General features: G+C 47.9%; 1 protein-coding gene across 7 annotated transcripts in view; it reads left to right on the top strand.

The window, feature by feature from the left end:
* The window catches only part of CDK5RAP2 (CDK5 regulatory subunit associated protein 2), a 175,095-nt gene that overhangs the window by 68,152 nt on the left and 84,879 nt on the right, over positions 1 to 22,064 (top strand). For all 7 annotated transcript variants that reach the window (XM_045082319.1, XM_004775639.3, XM_013047364.2 and 4 more), the window contains 2 exons: positions 12,171 to 12,341; positions 16,400 to 16,537. In XM_045082319.1, coding sequence (XP_044938254.1) covers positions 12,171 to 12,341; positions 16,400 to 16,537 — 309 coding nt within the window. The remainder of the gene's footprint in view (positions 1 to 12,170; positions 12,342 to 16,399; positions 16,538 to 22,064) is intronic.

Raw genomic sequence — 22,064 nt, 5'->3', positions numbered from 1 at the left:
CAGTGCAAAAGATCCTGATGGGATGCGGTAGTCGGGAAACCTTCTAGGAGGAGGTGACACTTGAGTTGAGCGAGAGGAAAAAGGTTTGAGTAGAGTGCTGAATGGAGGAGGTAAAGAAAAGACTGGCCAGATGGCCCCTTGATGGAGGTGCCGTTTTCATAGGCTGGTCTTACACCCTTACTGCTGGATAAGTTCATAGCTTGTCCTCTTCACCCCCACTGTCATTAGAAAAAGGTTCATTCAGTAGAATTTGGATTGGGGATATACATGTATCTATATATCTATATCTATATAAAATATGTGATTTTTTTACATTATAACTTATTCTTGGTAAACATTTAAAATGGCTGTATAATATTACATCAAGTAGACAGGCTGTAGTTCACTTACCTGTCCCTCTGGTGTCAGACATTGTTTGGTGGTTCCGTCATTCACTTATTCATGTAAACCTTGGTGCTTCTGGGATAATGTTGGGCTGTTGTTGACAGCTGACTGTATTCCTCTGTAATGCGTACACATCTTTGTAAGGAGGGAAAATTGTGGAAACATTTTTGGTGGAAAATTTGGTGGAAAATGTTTGGTGAAGAAAGTAAGGGGAATGTGACAGTGCTTGGGGTCAAGAATACTGTGGGTGGGAGGGTTTTTGCTTTTGTTATTTTCCACCAGTGACAGAAACCGGCAGAAGAAACGTAGGTAAAAAGAGCAGTTTCTCGTCTTGTGTGACTGCAGTGCTGGAGGGACAGAGACTGGGGCACTGCTGGGACCGAAGCTCGGTCTCTGGGCACTGGCTGCTTTGTCTCGCATCTCCTTACTCCAGTTCCGGGCGGTGGGACCACTGTTGGTGTCCTGCTGGGGTCACATATTTCTGGTTTATTACACAAGAGGAGGGAGGACTTTCACACTCCGTTGCCCCCACTGGGTCCCTGTCAGGACGGCCAGAGGCCCGATGTGGGTCGCATACCCATTCTTTGTCAGAAGTGTGTCTTGTGCCCAGGCGCACGCATGTGAGTTCCATCATGGACAGCCTCCTCTAGAAGCGCATGTTTGGGAGGGATGAGCAGTTACCCAGACCAAAGCTGCCACTATCCGCTCTGAATGCTTACTTGCCTCTCCTTGCAACTCCTTTTGAACCTCAGGTCATCTGTGTTTCTGGTAAGATGATTTGGCCATGGCTTCTTTCCTTTTGTGTCTGCACTACATCTGCTTACATTCTGGTGACGGTCTAAGACTATGGCTGTGTCCATCTCATAGGAATGTTTCACCCCGGACATTGGGGTGCTGGCTTGTTCAGCGACTGAGGAACATCGTGGGTGGTGGTTTGCCTTATGGTGTCAGGATAAATGCAAAGATGGGGCCTAAGATAGGGCTTGATTGCAGGACCCTGAGATGACCTGAGCCAAAATCAGGAGTCGGGTGCTTAGCCAGCTGAGCCAGCCAGGCTCCCCTAGTGCCTCTATTTCTGCCCTGGCAGAGGAAAGGAATCCACACATGCATTCAGCAACACTGAGCACCGTGCAGGCCCTCTGCTGGGCCTGGGGCAGTTCCATGATAGCAGTGTGAATGGAGCACCCTGGAAACACGGAGCCGGGAAGTGGTGTGCAGAGTCAGAGAAGGCTTTTGGGGAAAGGAACTTGTGAACTGGTCCTGAAGCTTGAGTTAAATAAAGGTTAATCGATAGGCAAGGGAGCAGAGGGTTTTGTACGGCGGGTGAAGGCACAGAGGTGTGAGAACATACGGGATTTTTGGGGAAACAAACAAAATGCCCGATTTGAGGTATTCTGAAGTATTACTTGGAACTTTAAAGATTATAATTTATTCCTTTTGATGTTACAAAAACATTTTCAGAGGTTTATGGGAAGTCATGTAAATGAGATTAAAAATAAAGGTGAAGGCATTCAGATCAAGAAAAACAAGGGTGGCGAGGGAAATGGAAGCAGTGAGCAAGGAGAAACGCATGCTGTGGAACCCAGCCCCCTCCCAAAGACGGGGACTGAAATTCAGCTGGTGGCTCCTGACAGCGAAAATAAACAGGGACATTCGGTTACAGGGTCTCCAGTGTCTGAAGATGAGCAGGTTAAGGTAAAAGGAGAGCTTTGGCTGGCCCTCCGGCCCAAGGGCAGTGCCCCTCCGGAGGGCTGCTGGAAGGTTCTGGGAGCAGGACAGAGCCTTTGCCTGCACCGCCTGCAGTGTGAGCAGTGTTGTGGCCCCGTCTGGGCCACCCAGGTCCATGAGCTTGTAAGGAGTATGGTTTTCAGTCTGGGGGACAGTGTCTGGCCATTTCCCGTTATTCTTGTTTCCTGGACAAGAACTACCAACTCAGCAGTGTTGCAGCCCTGTTTACGGATGAGCCCTGCAGGGAGGCCACTGGCACACATGCCGGTTGTTGTTGTTTTAGCATTCCCTGGATCCTTTCTGATGGTCAGCCAACCGGTTATTTTCTGGGTGCTGTCAGACCATCCTTTGCTCCTGCCGGAGAGCCTTCTTGCCTGGTCCGTTGTGTGTGCTGCTAATCTCTCCGGAGGGAGACAGCTCCTATGTGAACGGGCATCTTGTGGCTGGGGCGTGGGAGTCCACCGTGTCTGATGGTGCCCGGGCACGGTGGGGTTGGGCCATGAGCAGCCTGCTCGTTCCCATTGCCTGGGATTGCGGCGATCTAATGCCAGCTGACTCAGCACGTGGTATCCTTTGCAGTCATTCATTTGTTTATCCAGGGGACATTCGTGGCATACTTGCAGTGGTACGGGCATTGTCGGTAGGCCCTGGTGAATACAAGCTTTGGTTTTTACCTGGGAGATCTTTCTACAGCTGGAAAGGTCCAAACGTGAGGGTCTCTCGGATAGATCCCTTTTCTTGTATTTTACCCCCTTGTCACCAGAGGGACCCACATCCCCACAAGGAAATTCAGGAGGCCCTTGCAACAAACCAGCAACAAACCTGGTATTCCCAAGTCGGTGTCCTAACAGTGATGTTGAACGTGTTGCGGTTTGTGTGGTTTTTAACAGGAATGCTGCTCAGGCTGTCACATCCCTGCCCTCACACCTTGACTTTAATGCATTGTTTGGCTCCAGTGACTTAAGGCTCTCCTTTTTAGTATGTACGTATGTGTGCGTATGCATGTGTGTGTGCGTGTGTGTGTGTGTGTGTGTGAGTGCACATTTGGTGGAAAGTGATAGAGGTAAACCTTTATTTTAGATTTGCTCTTTCTGGTTCAGGCATTCTATATGCTACTCGGGGTGGGTGGGGAGAGGAGCAAGTGCTAGTCTTTTTCTTCTGCTTTATAGAAGCAGCGTATATGAGACATTGGTTTAGCTGTATTCCCCAGACTGTCTCATAATGCTCTCATCTGTTTCAAGACCTGTCGTCCGCTATTCTGACAAGCGTGTGCTTCAGTACCTGGGCACTTAGCTCTGTGGGGATGCATTTGCTGGCTAAAATCCAAAAATCTAATTAAAGTTGTACCCGTCACCCAGCTGGCTAATCCCATGTGCTTTGACAAGAGCTGGTTTAATTTCAGGGTAGTTCATCCTGAACCCCTCTGGTTTCACATGTGTTTGTTGATGGATAGCTCCAGACAAGATTGTGACAGCGTTCAGAGCATCTCTGGTGATCCATAGTCAAAACACGGCGTTTGGAGTCAGTGTCTGTAAGCTGGTTGGAGAGGCCTGGGACCACAGACCTGAGGTCGTGTGATTCGTACCAAGGGTCAGAGCTCCCCTTGCCTTGTTTTTGGTTTAATCAGGTATGAAGAGTCTGAATGGGAGTCCTTGTGGATCTGTGCTGGCGGAAGTTCTACCTCTTAAGAGAGGCTGAGTGCAGAGACTCGGGTCAAACTGGCCTTGAGTCCTGGTCTGTCACTGGTTGACTGTTGGACTGTGAGCCAGTAACTTTGCCTTTTCAAATGATGGTGCCTGTTTCTCGTTAGAAAATCAGAACTTAGTTGTGGGGATGATCTGAGATGGGGAAAGCAGTTATGAACGTAATACCTGCCACACCTTAGCTGATTGATGGATCGGTGCTGTTTTGGTGATGGTGATGCTGCCCCTGCCCTGGGCAGGAGAAATTGACAGTTTGAACTGGTGTCTTTGGAGCAGTGGGCAACAGGGCCAGATTGGGGTTTGAATCTCCGCTTCAGCAGACACTCAGCTCTAAGCCTTTAGGTCAGTGGCTTAACCCCTCTAAACTCAGGTTTTCCTCCCCTACAATGGGGTTGATTATACCTTCTTTAGGAGGAATGAATGAATTATACAACTTAGTGCACGAGAAAGTGTGTCCTCTGGTTCCTGGGTGCTCCGTGGATCGGACTCCTTTCCTGCTTTTGATCGCCTGGCAGCTGCTGGCTCAGGACTTTGAACGACAAACCACTGCCTGCTAGGATCTAATGGACACTGTTGACTAGTAAATGTGGTTTGCCCAGTTACCAGCCAAATCAACAAAGCTGTAAATTTTTTCCTTGATTCACGCACTCACCTCTCCTCTGAAGAAAGTGCTAGTCTGTTCCTTTCCAGCTGATTGATCCCTCTAGGAAGGGAGGCAGAACCCGTTTCGAGTGACAGATTCTGTAGTATCTCAGTGGCTCGTGCATGGGGCAGCCGTGGAAGCGGCTTTAAAAGGCTGTTCCCATCAGTCTTCACGTGAAATTGCTGTCGTCTTTCTGGAGGCTTTCCCTTATCTCTGGTTCTTTATAATTTCTGTGCCAGGCTCTGTCCTGGGCACTGGGAGTACAGGACTGAATCAAATCAGGCACAGTCTCTGAAGGAATCTGGCAGAGAGATAGACTAGGAACACAGACAAAAAGCTAATTAAAATATAGCATGATAAGTGCAAGTAGGGGGATGGGCCAAACACTTTGGAAGCACGGAGCCTGGAACTTGCTAAGCGTGGGAGGGGGTGGTAGGGAAGGCTTCACAGAGGAGGTGGATTGGAGCTGAAGCTTGAAGGGTCAGTAGCTATTTGCTGGGGGGCAGGTTGGATGGGGAGCATAAAACTGCATTCCTGGTCAGAGGAGGGCCCCTGGGGAGGCATGAATGAGCCCGGCACAAGGGGGCATAGCGGGTGGGCTGCTGGAGAGGGCAGGAATGGTCTGTCACATCGTCAGGTGGGGATTTAGAGAGGTGTGGTGCCTGGTGGCTAAGTGACCCAGCTGGCCCTTGAGCCCTGCCCAGTGTGAGCCTCCGCTCCTTTCTGCTGAAAGCCACCCTGAGCTCCCCGCCCGGGACTTCTGGGTCAGTCCTCACCGTCCTCACGCCAGCAGCACGCAGTAGCACCTGTGCTTGTTAGAGCTCTGTCTGTGTGAGCACGGTCTCATCCCAGTGGTTTCTGTTTGTTTGTTTGTTTGTTTGATCATAGGGATTCTTTGTTCAAATATGACTCTCCTGAAGAGGAAACCTGAAAGCAGAGCTGCTCAGGGAGATGGGAGGGGAAGGCCTGGCGCCTTGTGCCCACGGTGTCCCGCCTCCGCCGCAGCCCCCAGGGGCCGCCAGGCTCCACAGAACGCTGCCCGAACACCACTATCTCATACTAATTCTGGAAATTCTTACATCACTGGGTTCCTGTTCCTCATTAAGATTTTGGAGAAGTTTCCTTTGTGTATTTAAAGGGAACCACTGAGCACTTTGACAAGCTTTCTCACCGCGAAACCTGAGAAGGTGGAAATTTGATGGATGAGAACCTTCTCGTTCTCCATCTGTCCAGAGATAAAACAAACCAGCTGACTGCAGAAGGAAGTAAGATGGCCTGGCTTTTCATTTCTAATGTGATTCTAAGATTACAGGGATATTTTATTTTTAAAATAATCCATTTTTTTTTCTGTCATCCTCCCCTGAGAATGCCCTGGTATGCAAAGGCAACACTCGGCTCCATGTTGGTCCCGAGTGCACCTGCGAATCTTAAAGGAAAATTGCCCATTAGGTAGAAAGCGATGCCACTCAGTTGATGTCACCACACACAGATCCTGCTGTGGCGCGCTTGCCTGAAAGCAGGGTGGGGTCTGGTACCAGAGAGGGGTTTTCAAACTTTTACCTGTCCCTTTGTTCAGAAGCAAGTCAAACAGATACACCCAAGGGACTTGGCAGTTTCCTTAGGATGGTGGCTCCTTGCCTTACAATTAAATACACATTACCATTCTTTCCCCCAAGCCAACTGAGTCAGGTTTTGGAGGAAGGCCCAGGAACATGTAGTTAGATGATACCGATAGCCAGCCAGCCTTAGGCTTCTTGAACTCAGTTTAAAAAACCACTGGTTTAGTGAAAAGAACATGAATAGACCAGACTTCAAGTCCTGATTCCAGCACCTTTTGGTTTGGTTCAGTTGCTTTAGTATTTTGAACCTCTGTTTTCTGATCGGTAACACGGGTGGAATGAGAGCATCGTCTGCTTTGCAGGGTTGCCGTGAGCGCTGCGGGAGGGCATGGGTGTAAAGGGCTGGCCCTTTCCTAAATGCTCTAGAGCTTTGCAGAAAAAGGTGCTGTTTTGGGAGGATGGTTGCTGTGGGCCAGATTAGTCAGGGGGGTGCTTTGTGGAAGAGGTGGTACTTGGATTGGGCCTTGCAAGGTAAGCATGCTCTCTCCAGGCAGAATCGGGCACAATTGTACTTTTTTTTTTTTTCCCAGGATGGAGAAGACTGGGCGGTCAGGTGAGGGAGGCTTTAGGCTGGAGCCCACAGTGCGTGGAGAGCCTGGAAAGAGGTTTATTAAGGAGGGTGTCTTCCTCTGCAGTTAGCATGGGGTCCCTGCAGGGTTCTGGGTAGAGATGTAAATGTCAGGGGGGAATATGTGTGATTTGGTGGGTGAAGACAGACATAGGGAGACCAGTTACGGGGCTGTTGCTGATGATCAGCTGCGAGCTGATTTCTGAAGGCGGGGCAGTGGGACGGAGGGAGGGAAGGGCTGAGCGTGCACGGGGTTCACTTTCCTCCCCAGTACTTCAGATTCTGTCTGTCGTCTTCTTTAATACCTCCTCAAGGGAGGAGGGGTGACTGTCCGGGTGATCAGAGTCCAGGGTGCTCACCGGGCCAGCCTTGCCGACGCGTGGTTACAGTACCTGAAGACAAGACCCAAGTTCCAGATTCTCTGGCTTTCTTGCCCCAGACCTAAGCATGCCTGGCCCTTGTTGGGCAGGTGGCTTCCTTAAGATGCATATACCCTCCTCCTTCAAAAAGCAAAACCAAAAGCAACCCCCAGTTTATCGGAAAGCCCTGCTTTGGGTATGCAGTTTTCACCGACTTGTACTTTGATTCCCGGTCCGAGATGGTTTTTACCATACTGATGGATTCCACTCCTTTGAGAACTCTGAGGGTAGGGTAGGGGAGAGGGGTAGTTGGTAGGGCAGGATCTGGGCACTCGTGTGCACATAGAAGCACCAAATACTTGCCTGCATCTCGCGTGAGCTCTGTGTGGAGGCTTGGCTCCGCCTGCAGGCCTGAGTTACCTGTGGGATGGGCAGGAGTGTGTGAGAGGGAGGGGAGGGGTGCTTCCGGTGGCTGGCTGGCTGGTGATGTGCTGATGCTGTGGCCACAGGAAGAAGCCTGGAGTAGAGGCAGCCTGGAGGATATGCGTGTGGGGAGGCGCGGGGTGCAGGGGCGGGGGATGACGGAAGATCATTTCCCACACACCTGCTTTCGTGCCAGGCACCCATCCTGCATTCTCTCGTTTAACCCTCCCAGGACCTTAGGAGCCGGTATTATTAACCCCATTTGCTGAAAAGGAAGCAATGGTAAGGATTTAGGTTATCTGTCTGTGGTCACACAGCTAGTCAGCAGTAGAACCCGGATTCAGGGCTAGTTCTCCCTGTCTTCACAGCCTAGGAATATTGAAAGAGGTTTGGGGAAACCACCCAAGATTATCAATTTTCAGTTCTGATTGTTTTGCTTAGGCAAGACATGCGGTCTCCATGCCTCCCCTAAACACTGGTTATAAGCGCACTGGGGCCGAGCTAGGAGCCCTGTGCTGCCTTCGTGTTGCCATGGCAGCTGCTCCTCCTCAAGGCCGCCTCAGCACACGGCTCCCCCTCCCTGCCGTGGTCCTCTTACCTCAGGCCTTTTCTGACTGCCCTTCATGTGAGGTCTGAGATCCTTGGTCCTGCCCGGTTCATTAGCAGGAGGGCCTCCGTCTCAGGCTGGATATTCCATCAGTCCTGAGTCCTTGAGTTACTGGAACTTTATCTCAGGGCACTGGAATTAGTGACCAATGGCAGTCCATGTCGCAGACTGGTTTTTCTTAACAGTGGTGCAGTTGGGTGGAGAGAATGCAGAATTTGGGGTCTAAGTGACTTGGGCTTGGATTTCAGTACTAGAACTTAGGCGTAAGGCTTTGTAAACATCTCTCAGCCGCTGTGACCCTTGGTTTCCTTTCTGCAAATATAGGGCTCCTAATATTTACCATGTGTGCCATCATTAGGGTTAGAGGTGCTTTCTGTAAAAGTGCCTTGACACATGTGTGGCTTGGCTTGTGTTGGTAAATAGTAGTTTCTGTCAGGAATGCGTATAACAGGAGAAGTACTTTGTCATCTTTAGTGACCTGACTTGTGCCGAGGGCCCGCTACCACCAAAAATATACGCACGCACAAATTTGCATAGGCTCCCGGGGACCCATTCGGTGGACCTCAGATTAAGAACCCCTAATCTTGAGGAATGACCCAGCTACATGTGCTCTGTGGGACTTTGGAACAGGTCAAGTGTCTTAGTTTGGGAGATACGTGGGAGAAATGTAGCACATTAGTCACCTTTATCACTTAAAACATGCAAGTTCTTGGGACGCCTGGGTAGCTCAGTTGGTTAAGCAGCTGCCTTCAGCTCAGGTCATGATCCCAGTGTCCTGGGATCGAGTCCCACATCGGGCTCCTTGCTTGGCAGGGAGCCTGCTTCTCCCTCTGCCTCTGACTGCCATTCTGTCTGCCTGTGCTCGCTCTCTCTCCCTCTCTCTCTCTGACAAATAAATAAAATCTTTAAAAAAAAACAAAACAAAACAAAAACATGCAAGTTCTTAATTTACGTACCTGAACTAAAATTGTATAAGCAAATGAGGTGGGAGAATGGAGGAAGTTACTGTTGTACACACGCATATATGCTAGAACTTGAACCAGACCGCAGAGTAATGGGTCCTATAGGTGTCTGTGCAGAAGGGAGTACTGAATTCTGGAAATGATGTAAGTGGACCAGTAATTACTGTGCACGTGAATGGTGCATATTTTTTTCTTAGCATAATACAGAAATATTTTTTTTTAAAGATTTTATTTATTTATTAGAGAGAGAGAGAGGGGGAGAGCAAGCACAGGCAGACAGAGAGGCAGGCAGAGGCAGAGGGAGAAGCAGGCTCCCCGCTGAGCAAAGAGCCCGATGTGGGACTCGATCCCAGGACGCCGGGACCATGACCTGAGCCGAAGGCAGCTGTTTAACCAACTGAGCCACCCAGGCGTCCCAATACAGAAATATTTTAAGCTTAAAAAGTACACATGACCAGGGCCAGTTTAGGTCATGTTCTCAAAGTCGTGAAGTGGAGCCCTGAGTCAGGCTCTACACTGAGTGTGGAGCCTGCTAAGATTCTCTCTCTGCCCCTACCCCCTCTCTTAAAGAAAAAAAAAAAAAAAAAAAAAGAAAGAAAGAAAAAGTAGACTTGATCTTCTTAGGATGATCTTTCCAGGATGGTGGGCAGATTTATTGGGCTTTAAAGATGTACCTAAATGGCTTCATACAAGATTTTGTGGTCCCTGTTACCCAGTTTTCAGAGGGAGTTTTCTAAAAGCATGTGTCAGATGATTCTAGGAGGATGTGGATCATTTTGAAAGAAATCTAAACCGTGGCCGTGGTGCAGAAGTGAGCTGAGAGGCTCACAGTCAGAGTTGGAATCAGGCAGGTGCTGCCCCTTAGTGACTGTGATGGTGGGTAAGTTACTTTATCTGAGCCTGTTTCGGCCTTCATAAAATGGGAGCACTCCCATCTCTCTCTCCATCTGTCCAACAGATACTTACTGAGCGCTGTTTGGTTATCTGTCATATTTGCCATTCCCAGGTGACGCTGATAATGTTGTTTTAGGGACTGTGTTTTGATCATTCTGGTTCTTTTTGGTGGGAAATGGTATTTAGAGACTATAGTCTGGATACTGGGGAGGATGCTGATTTTAGGCTTTCTTGGTGAGAGAAAGGAAATAACAGAAAATAAAAGTTCATATTGATATTTCCAGTTCATATTTACAGGGACAGGTTTTAACTTTGTATTTGTTTTGGTATTCTCTTAGGTTTGTAATCTTGGTTATCACGTTAATAATGACTTATTTAATAAATATATATACATGCACACAGTTTCAGAATAATAATGCAAATATTATTTCTTCCAATATGATCACTAAAATAGCGTAAGATTTTCTGCAGTAGTCCCTTTTGTCCTTAGAGAAATAGCCCCCTAGGGGTACACAAATTACTCTTCTTTTTTTTTAAGATTTTATTTATTTACTTCAATGAGAGCAGAGGGAGCAAATCAAGGGAGAGGGACAAGAAGACTCCCTACTGAGCAGGGAGCCCAGTGCGGCGCTCGATCCCAGGGCTCCGGGATTGTGACCTGACCCAAAGGCAGATGCTTAACCGACTGAGCCAACCGGGTGCCCTAAATTACTCTGCTTTTAGTTACTGAAATAATTCCTCTCTCTTTGGTTAACCAATCAACCTGATACACAATTAGGTTTATTTTTTTTTGCTCCGCTTCTAGTTGTAGGAGATTTTTATTTTACTTTTCAAGTAGTTATCCTTGGGTTTGCTTCAACGTTACCTTTGTAAAATGAATTCTCCCTCCTTCTGCCTTGTTCTCTTTTTTATTTCCCTGTAAACAACCATTTCCTTTATTTTATAGTTAAATACATGACAGTATGTTATCCATACTTTTTTTCCCTATTAGGGTCTTCCTGACCCCCCACCTGAGCAGTATATTCTGAAGATTACGTTCAGGCTTTGTGTTTATAGAGCCCTCATTCCTTTCTCTTGATCGCTTCAGAGTGCTCCGTTGTGAGAATGTACCTTAGTTTATTCCTCTATGGTGAATATTTGGGCGGTTTCCAGCTTTTGCTGTTATGAATATTTCGGCATTACAAATAGCATAGATCCTGAGGTGGCTCAAATCACACTGTTCACTGTTGGTTTTGTGTTCCTCCCCTTGACATTATAACACAAGCATTTTCCATGTTAATTGTAAATGTCATTATTTAAGATCTTTTTTTTTTCTGATTGTGAAATTAATATAGACTGATTTAGAGATTTTAGAAACTCAGAAAAATTAAGAAAAAAAATCAATTGAAAGTCCCCACAGCCCCTCTATTTAGGTATACTGTTACTCTTTTTGATGTGTTTCCTCATAGCCTCAACGATATTTTGTATAAACATTTAGGAGACAATCGGCATCATATTGTGTAGTGTTTGTTTTCCTCACAATTGTGCATTAAAAAAAAAAAGATTTTATTTATTTGAGAGCGAAAGTGTGCAGTGCGGGGTTGGGGAAGGAGCAGAGGGAGAGGGACGAGCTGGTTCTCAGGTGAGGGCCAAGCCCAACACGGAGCTCGATCCTGGGACCCTGAGATCGTAATCTCAGCTGAAACCTGAGCTGAAGCGGAGTTTCTAGAGTCAGATGCTTAACCAACTGAGCCAGCCAGTGCCATAATTGTGCACTTCTTTAAATGTCATATATTTTTTTTAAGATTTTATTTATTTGACAGTCAGAGATCATAAGTAGGCAGAGAAGCAGACAGAGAGAGAGGGGGAAGCAGGCTCCCCGCTGAGCAGAGAGCCCAATGCGGGGCTTGATCCCAGGACCCTGAGATCATGACCTGAGCTGAAGGCAGAGTCTTTAACCCACTGAGCCACCCAGGTGCCCTCAAATGCCATATTCTTTATAGTTAATTCCTTATTTTTAAAAAAAGTAATTAATTCCCTGTCATTGGATATTTAGTTTCTTTCTTTCTTTCTTTTTTTTTTTCAGTATTGCAAACAATGTTGTGCTAAATATCTGTGCATAAAGCTTTTTCCAGATTTCGGCTGCTTCTTAAAGCTGGTTTTCATCAGACTTTAAAAGAGAAGGAAGTGCACATTGTTGAATGCACGTGTTAGCTTGCTCTCGTATAGCGGTAAGCAGGAGAGATGATCATCTTGAAGTGCTTATCAAGTAAGTTCTATTTTTTCTTTTTCTTCGGGTAGGACCTTAGAAATGAAGTTGAGAAACTACGCGATGAAGTGAATGAAAGAGAGAAAGCCGTGGAGAATCGTTACAAGAGTCTTTTGAGTGAAAGTAATAAGAAATTGCACAGTCAAGAACAAATGATCAGAAGTCTAACAGGAAGCATCGATCCAAAGGACTTGTTGCTTCAGGTACCATAACTTCTTTTTCTTTTGTATTTCAATCTGTTGACTTGGCACAGGCTGTTTTCTTTTCTTTTTTTTTTTTTAATATTTTTTAAAAAAGATTTTTATTTATTTATTTGATATTCAGAGATCACAAGTAGGCAGAGAGGCAGGCAGAGAGAGAGGAGGAAGCAGGCTCCCTGCCGAGCAGAGAGCCCGATGTGGGGCTCGATCCCAAACCCTGAGATCATGACCTGAGCTGAAGGCAGAGGCCCAACCCACTGAGCCACCCAAGTGCCCCCACAGGCTTCTTTCTTTAAAAACTCTTTTGCAGAAACGTTTGTATAAAAATAAGGCTGGCAACAATGACGATAGTCTTCATTGCTTTATGTCAGAACATCAGAGCTTCCTTTATGTGCTGTGGGCATCAGCCACCAGCAAGAAGGAAAGGACCTTGTTCTGGGTCATGAGACGGTCCACAGCAGAGCCCGATGGAGGCCCTGGCCTATTCCGCCTTAGTGGCCAGCTCGCTTCACAACGGTACTTCTGGTGTGAGTGTCTGCTGCTCCGTGGTGTGCCAGGCCCTCTCACCCCTCTGTGCTTTTCCTCTAACTGTCCCCATTTGGTCTGGGAATACCCTTCCTGTCTGATTGTGTAGCGAAGTTCTGATTTAGTGCAGGCTGGCAGGTGACCGTGGTGGGTTCAACACGGGTGTTCAACACCCGTGTTGAGCTCTGTTTCCTCCTGGAACCTTGTTAAAGAGACAGTGGAGGGGTGAAAGATACAGGCCCACAGGACTAAGAGCACTCTGCTCCATGCCTTTGGGGTGAAAAGCCAACAAGAAGCAAGCTGGTGTACCCTACAGAGCCCAGAGCAGCTCAGCAGGCAGTAGAGGGACCTGGTCCCTGTGTAATCGGGAGATTTGGTGGGAACGCTGGGCAGTTAGGTGACCTTTCTCTTCACTAGCAGGAGATGGGGGGAGGGAGCATGCGGTTTCCTCACTGGTGACCTTAATAAACCGGGGATGGGGGAAGTGGGTCACCAGATGCACCTAAAGGCAGGAGTGGGTCTCTTGAATGAAAACGGGCGTGGAAATGTGCATCCTCAACATTGAGAGTCCTCTGAGGGGAGAAAAGACAGATGGGTATCTTCCAACAGAACGAGTCTGTCCCCACCTGGTCCTCTGCCAGGGAGCCTGCCGTCGGTGTGTTCTTCCCACACTCAGAGCTTCTGAGCACTCTTCCCTTTAAAGGTAGATGGGGGGCCTGAGCCCCAAACAGGGGGAAAGTGTGTAAGAGGAAAGCCAGCCAGACAGAACAAGGCTATGTAGAGGCCATGGAAATAGAAGGAGGCTTAGGTTGTGAAGCAACCAGACAGCTTTAAAAGACCTCAATAGTGTAATCTTTAGATAAGAACTAAGATCAGGATCGGATAAAAAAGGTACTTGGAAAAGAAGAACGAGCTATTGGAAATCGGAAGTATGATTACAGATATAATGAGTTTAATAGGAGAGTTAGAAATACTGGAAGATAAAGTTGAGTGAATCTTCTAGAAAATAGAATCCAACAGAGAAACAGAGAGGTGAGGAAATGAGAGGGAAAGGCCTGATTCAGAAGTTCCAGTATGTGATCGACCAGAGGTCCTGAGAGATGGGCACGCAAAGCAGAGGGAAGGGAATCCTCAAAGCAATGGGAGAGCTTGCAGAGTGAAGGGACAGGCACCTGTGCATTGAAAGGGTCCCTCTCCTTCTAGCACAAATAGTGGTGAGATGCCCATGCCCTTGTGAAATCATAGCACGTGAGGATGAAGAGAGGATCTGAAAGGTTCCGAGGTGAGATGTGAAGGGCCCAGAGCTGGAATGATACCGAACTCTCAGCAGCGATACTGGAGGCCAGAAGGCAGGAGAGCAGGGCTTCCAGATTGCTGAGGAAGAATGGTGTCCAGCCCAGCATTACATACTCAGCTGAGCCAGCAGCAAGAGTGAGGGCAAATAAAGCGGTTCCCCGACATTCAGTGCCCAAAACCCTCTGCCTCCTGGGGAGCCCATGCAGGGAACACCTGGACAGTGATCCCATACAAATGAGGAAGAAGCCCAAAAGGAGAGAGACGTGGGATCCAACAAGTAGGGGATTCTCTTGGGATGTGGTGACCTGAAGGCCCAGGATGCAGAGAGCTTGTATTTGAGCTCTTGAGACAGGGCCTCAGCTGGGATTTCTCCAAGAAGTGGAAATGGAACCCATCATTGACCTGATGTGTCTGGCCCCATCTAAAGGCATTTTAAAATTCTCTTAAGGGGTACCTGGGTGTCTCAGTGGATTAAAGCCTCTGCTTTCGGCTCAGGTCATGATCTCGGGGTCCTGGGATTGAGCCCCGCATTGGGCTCTCTGCTCAGCGGGGAGTCTGCTTCCTCCTCTTTCTCTGCCTGCCTCTCTGCCTACTTGTGATCTCCGTCTGTCAAATAAATAAATAAAATCTTTAAAAAAAGAAAATTCTCTTAAGAGAGTTTAGAGATAAGTCTACCTTAAGTACCTAATTTAGTTTTATGAACTAAATGAATAAATACAGTAAAGCAGTTGTTACTGATTCCAAGGAAAGCAAAGAAACAAATCCGGAAGGAAATGTAATCTCAGAAGGCTAGATGGGTGAGTTGTGCCCAGTGTTTGTGTGGTCCTAACAGTGCGAATGCGGACTGTTGATGGAACCGAAATTGTGTTGTAACTATGAGGATGATTTCTGGGGGTGGGGCAGACGTTATAAGAACTAAGTCCTGAAACTCCTATGGTAGGAGCCAAGAGATAAATCTTAAGAAGTTAGTGGGACGCCTGGGTAGCTCTGTTAGTTGAGTGCCTGACTCTTGATCTTGGCTCAGGGCATGATCTCAGGGTCGTGAGTTCAAGCCTTGTGCTGGGCTCCAGAGTGTGGAGACTACTTAAAAAAAAAAACAAGAAGTCAATCAGGTGAGAGTAGTAATGTAATGCAAATAGTAGAAGAGCCTGAGGAGTTGGAAGTTGTTTTTTTCTGGGAGTGGGACCCGGAGGTGAGAAGTGTGAGGTGGGGAGGGGGGCCCAGTTTTCCAAATAAGCCGTGCCGACTGTTGTTAAACAGTGTGCACGTATATTTGGACTTCTAGAAAAGGAAAATGCAAAGTGTGAGTCAAGCACAGCTGTATGATGGCAATTCTCGAAAGTCCGTGTTGGTCATTTGATTTGTTTTTACTGTTTATAGTTTAACAGGTTTTTGTAAGAAGTTGCCTCTGTTTCTTTTGTGTTTGTGCTCATCTAATTTCTCATAAACGTTTGACATGCTGAAGTAATTCTGATAGGTACTTAGAAATAAGATGTGGTTCTTGCCCTTAATTTTTGACCTAAAGTGGACAGAGACCTCGTTAAGGAGTTACTAGGTTTTAAATAGTTAGGAATAGGTTCTATGCTTGAACTTGGCCAAAAGACTAGAGAGACGGTCTCTAGTCTTGTCATGTTGTCGAATGCCAGACCTTCTGAAGGGGTCAGTGATGTGCATCAATACGAAGGACCCTTTCACATGCGACCAGACCCCGAAAGAACAGTCACAGCCTTTCTTCCTAGAAGTCAGATCTCCTCGTAGATAATAGATGGTTTAAGTTTTGTCAAATATGTGATATTTTGAGAAAGACTGGGTTTTGTTGGGTTGCGATGTACAGTTTCTCTAATCACCTCAGTAACCTCCTAGGATAGGAAATAGACCCAGAGGCCACACCTTGGCCAAGGGGGACAGGATGGGAACCCCATCCTGTGAGGCCAGGGCCTGGGCTTGGTCCTCCATACCTACCGGGCGGCCATCTGAGGGGTGAGGAAAAGGGCACTTTGTAATGACTGCTGCCACCCCTGCCAATGCCATGGCTGCGGGCTGCTTTTCCCCTGGTGGCAAATAACAAAGGCACTTGCATTAATTTTGAAATTGCCTAGTATTTGGGGATGATGGAAATTTTTTTTGAGGAAAAAAATGTGAAGAAAAAATAAAATGTTTTTCCTTAAAGAGTTTTGGACAGTCTGTTAAAATTTTTTCTCTTGTTGAAAACTTTCTTGTGATTTGTTTTGTTTCCTTAGAAATTCAGTGGAAAAGGTTTGGAAGCAGTACAGCAGACTTATCCTTCACAGACCGGAGGGGAGCTTGGGGTCAGGATGGAGGGCTTCTCCGAAAAGTGCTCGCAGCAGTCACTAGGCAGCAGCCGCATCTTCTCAGAGGTAAGCTTGGCTGGACTTGAATGTGTGCAGGTGAGTTCATGTGCTTCCTGACACGCGTGTGGTAACTCCTCGTTACCTAGAGCGGTGCCTTCCTGCCAGTGATTGAACTCATAAGAGGTCGGAGGAGGGTTCTTAGACTGTCTGCCTTAGAGATGAGTACCCTTGGGCTGAGTGCTGGTGTTTGTACCACACAGGAAACTGGTAAGTCACAGCTTAGTTAGAGATGAGCCCCGTATTTGCTGTCCCAGGGTTTACCTCTCAACTGTGTAATCTCTTTGTATGTCATTTCTACATTAAGAAAGTTTTCCTGTTCGAATACACACAGAAACTGAGCCAGCAAGCCCTTCCTGGTGTGGCCTCAGGTCGCTCTGCATCATCTCTAATGACAGCTGACTTCTTGCATGTTTCTGAAAATGCTGTGTCTGCACCTTTCCCTGTGCCTTTGCATATGCTGTTCCATCTGCCTGGAATGGCTTTTCTTGTTTACTGGGTGACTCCTGAACATCCCCGAAAGTGCCCCGCTGCTGTCCCCTTCCCTGAGGCTGCTTGGCAGCGACATCTCTTCCTCCCTGGTACACGGCACTTTGCATGCCCATCCTTGCGTTGATGTTACAGGATCCGCCTTCCTGCTGCCCTCACCGGAGCCCCTACACACCAGGGTTGGGCACTTTAGATTAAGGAACCAGGATTCATGTCTAAATCCCAATGCCTAGCCCAGTCCTTGGCGTAGGACGTAAGTGTTTGTTGAGTGAATGAATGAATGATTAATTAGATTGGTTTGCGAGAGACGCATACAGAGTGTTCTGAATCCACGCCCCCGCCCCAGCTTGCATGTAATGCAACTCAGCAGCCAGATATGGGAAAGGAAAGGAGCTCATCGTAGGCCAAGTTTTGTTTTTTTAAACCTGGCTTTAATTAAGTCCATACATTCCGAAGACAGAGAACTCTCTTACGCAAATTAGTTCTTTGATGAATGGCTCTGATCAGACTTGTGGTTTTGTGAAGGGTGATTTTCAAAATAATTAACAACCGGTGCAGCACAGGCATCAGAACAGGCTCAGGCAGTGGGGCTGGAGTCCCTGCTCTCGTGCAGAGACCAATGCTCTATACTGGCTCTTGGAGAGGTCCCTGAGGTCCCTGAGGGGTTCTGGGGAAGGGGCTGGGGCCAATGGGCTGGTTGGGTCGTTGGTAGTAGCTATTGGGCTGTGGGTCAGCTCAGCATCAGCCTTGCTCTGGGGGGCATCAGTGGCTGCAAGTGGGGGCTTTTTCTTAACTCTGACCATTCGCGGACTTGCATTTTGCCGTTTCTCTTGAATGAAAGTGTCAGCATGGAGTAGTGGAACTCCTGGGCTGGGCCAGAAGTCTGGAGGCCAGGATATTTCTCTGGGCTCTGTCACCACTTGGGGAATGTCAGGCACGTCCAATAACTAAATCTCAGAGGGCTAATATTTTGTGAGTCAATCTTGCATATAGTTACTCGATTTTGGCCAAGTTTAATCGGCTATTAGGAAGCACTCTAACCTGGGGGCACCTGGGTGGCTCAGTTGGTTAGGCATCCGACTCTTGGTTTTGGCTCAGGTCATGATCTCAGGGTCATGAGATTGAGGCCACATGGGGCTCCACGCTCAGTGCTGAGTCCGCTTGAGATCCTCTTCCTCTCCCTCCTGATCTGCCCCTCCCCCTGCTCACACACTCTTTCATAACTAAATAAGATCTTTTTTTTTTTTAAGACTTTATTTATTTATTTGACAGACAGGGATCACAAGCAAGTAGAGAGGCAGGCAGAGAGAGAGGAGGAACCAGGTTCCCTGCAGAGCAGAGAGCCCGATGTGGGGCTCGATCCCAGGACCCTGGGATCATGACCTGAGCCAAAGGTAGAGGCTTTAACCCACTGAGCCACCCAGGTGCCCCTAAATAAGATCTTTGAAAAAAAACCTGTAATAAGGCACAGTTCAGTGTTTTGAAACAAGGTAGCAGCCCATCACGGTGTTTTAGATGGACAGATCTTCACTGATTTGAGTGCATTTCATCAAACTTTGCTATTTTGAATCCCGTTTCAGTCATAGAAAATGTGTCTAAATGTTGAATGAGATGTTTATAGATTTATTGAACAGGCTGAGTGTTTTACAGTTTCATCTCACTAGTTTGATCAGCTACAACTTTTTTGGTTTCTTGCACTGGGCGCTGTCTGCACTTCACAGAACCACATGTAAAAAGTCATATCATTTTCAGTTACACTTGGATCCTGGTGATGTTTAAATTACTGTGCAGAATGCCCAAGTACTTCAGCAAAGGCTTTAATTCTGTTCTGCAAGACTAATTGCAAATTGTGGATAAAGAATATAAATGATCGTTTTGGAATTATAAATTTCTTGGTGCCCACGTCTACACAGTCCTGACTGTTACAGCCTATGGTTTTCTCCTCCCCAGGAAAGGTGTGCTGTACTTCTTTCTCTCTAGAAAACGTGGATTTCTTCTGCGGTGCCTTTGGCCACTTTGTGTTGATTTAGGGTTTATCCTCTGCCCATTTCTACAAAGAACTTGAGGCTGTGATGAGGTCTCCGTGGACTCGGGGCAGTCTCTTTTGCCTCTAATCACTGTGTGATCCTGAGAATTAATGCTGGGTGATCAGGGAATTGAAGAACGGGGAGGAAAGCACACTGACTGTATTTAACTTGTGCTGTGGCCAGAGATTTATAGCCTGGCTATTGAGATGGTTGGGACATCAGTGCTGAGTTTCCTGAGTATTAAAATAAATGTCTTTGTTGCTGAGCTGTGACATACCTACCAAAGCAGACACCATCCATCTACTAGGCCGCTAAATTGCCCTGCTTACCAAGAGGGGAGCCATTAAGCTTTCTCTTTACATATCTGCTGCCCCTTCAGATTGTGGTCTGCGCCTTACATGTGTTTCCTTCAAGTCATTGAGGAAGCCCGGCAGAGCAGGGACTGCTCTGGATTTGGTGTTGGAACGTCAGTTCTTCTTTCCAGTTCTGTGACCTTGGGCAGGTCACTTAATCTGTCTGAAACTCACCTTCCTGATCTGTAGATGGGGGACTTCCATGCTTATGTCCCGATAGGACTGGAAATAACCAAATGCATTAGTCACTAGTTAAGGCTCTCTGGGTGTAAGCTATAGGATCCAACATTGAGTCGTGTGGTCACAGCAACAGTGCTGGAAGGGAGTACTTACTGCTGGTACGCCGGGGGCTTTCCCAGGTGCCCAGCGAGAGCTGAATAGCCGTGTCTTGGACAGGGTGAGACTGTGGCGGCCCTGTGGACACCAGAAGCCTCAGACTCTAGGGCTGAGTTTGATGTGACACACACCCAGTGTCCCGGACTTCTGGTTTCTCAGTTGAAATCTCTGAATCTGAAGACAGAATCATCCTGGTTTGGCATGGGTCCAGGGGCCTGGCTCACTGAGCGAGTCCTCTTCCAGGGTCTTGCCCCCATGTTTTAGGGACTGTTTTCAGATGACACAGGGAAGTGGTGAGCTAGGTGGTCACACCAAGGGCCATGGGGAATAAACCACAGAGTCAGACACCGGTAGGTGTGTGGTTGTCATGGTCTTTGGGATGAGAGGCCCCTGTCTGGGTTGTTTCTTGTTTGGAGGAGCAGGAATGGGTGTGCGGTGACTTGTTCCTGCTGAGCAGGTGCTTCTTGTCTCTCCCCTCGGGGCAGCCTGGCCCCACTGCCTCTACGCCGAGGAGATCTGCCGGTTTGTCAGCTCTGCTGAGGGAGCCAAATGACTTCATTCTAATGGGGCATGATTCAACGCAGGGGAATAGGTGATTGATGAAATGGGACCCAAATGGCTCTGTAGAGTTCATTTATTTAACATGGGTGAGCTATTTGCTTCTAGGAAGACGTTGACTCACTCTGACTTCCATTATGTAAAATATCCACAGGAATCTCTGCTCTTAAGATTCACGTTGGTCCCTGTGTTTTCCTCTTACCTACTTAATCATCAGGTCAGCAAGTATCTGGGGCAGCATTTGGTCTGCACCAGGTACTGTGCCTGGCCGGGGACACGGCCGCCGACACGGGGCCCTTGGGCCTGTCACCAGGTGGTTGGTACACTGGCTCTGGAGTGAAAGTGAACAGAGTACCCTGGGGACCAGAAGAGGGCATTTTTCTCAGTCAAGGAAGGCCTGCTGGTGAGAATTTGGCGTAAGCAGACCCTGTAGGGTGCTGGGAGTGTGTCAGTGGCGAGGGGTGAATGACGGTCTCTGCAGAGGGAGGAGCCCCCCCTCCCTGACCCCCCCACCCCGGGAACGCAGACAGAGGCTTCCTTCGTTCCACTGAGAAGAACAGGGAGAAGGGAAGGGCAGGTGTGGGTCAGCTGGTGGGGGGAGGCTGGGGGCTCAGGAGAGAGGGTTTGGAGGAGCTGTAGAGGGGAGTTGAGCCAGACATCCTGGCCCTGACCTTGCAGGGTGTCCTCTGCGGCCTGGTTCACCGCCGTCCAGTTAAGACACAGGGGCCAGAGTCAGGATTGTTTCACTGGGCACCTGCATTCCACGTCTGGAGTCTACTCCATGCAACAGAAGTCCGTATTTACCTGTTCTTTTCCTAGCCCTTCCTGACTGGCTTTGAAGTGACATACCTGAGCACAAATCTGACTGCCACTTATTAGCTGGATGGACTCAAACAAATATTCTTTTCTCAGAGAATCAATCTTTTCATCTGAAAAATGGGAAGCTTCACACACCTCCCTGGTTTCATTTAGAGATGATATGTGTAAAGTGCCCAGCAAAGTCCCAGGACATAGGAATAGAAGTATGGCTGACACTTACCAAGTATTGACTTTGTGCCAGGCATCACTGTGAGAACTTCGCGTAGATTAAGTCATTAAATCTCCGTCACAACCCTCTGAGCTATGTAGAGTCATTACCTTCATCTGTAGGTTCGGATACTGAAACAGAGAGGTTGAGGAACTCGCTCAAGGTCACACAGTTAGTAGGGTCACATACTCTTTTTTTTTTTTTAAGTTTTTAAAATTTATATATTTGGCACACAGAGAGAGAGATCACAAACAGGCAGAGAGGCAGGCAGAGAGAGAGGGGGAAGCAGGCTCCTGCTGAGCAGAGAGCCCGATGCAGGGCTTGATCCCAGGAGCCTGGGATCATGACCTGAGCCGAAGGCAGAGGCTTTAACCCACTGAGCCACCCAGGCGCCCCTGGGTCACACACTCTTAACCATCACTGCCCTTCATGGTCAGTTCTCAAGAAGCAGTGGGTTTTTATTTTCTCTGTCATTTTCGGCTGCCTTTTACATGGCTGACAATGACCGTGTGACCCTGTCAAGTGTCCCAGTGCTCTGCGTCCAGTGTGCAGCATTGATGGGTGAACTGAAGAGCACGGGCCTCAGAGTCTGGCTGCCTGGGCCCACACCCTACCTCTCCCCCCGACCTTGGGCCTGCTGATGGCCCTCTGTGCCACAGTCCCCTCATCACTGGCTTTGAAGTGACATACCTGAGCACAAATCTGGGGATTTGTGGGGAGGGGAGGGGTAGCACCTAAGCTCATTG

This window comes from Mustela putorius, unplaced genomic scaffold (genome assembly GCF_011764305.1).
Source record: "Mustela putorius furo isolate JIRA1106 unplaced genomic scaffold, ASM1176430v1.1 tig00000596_pilon_pilon_pilon, whole genome shotgun sequence".
Lineage (NCBI taxonomy): Eukaryota > Metazoa > Chordata > Mammalia > Carnivora > Mustelidae > Mustela > Mustela putorius.
The sequence above is the reverse complement of the archived record's forward strand: the minus strand, read 5'-3'. Positions and strand labels throughout refer to the sequence as shown.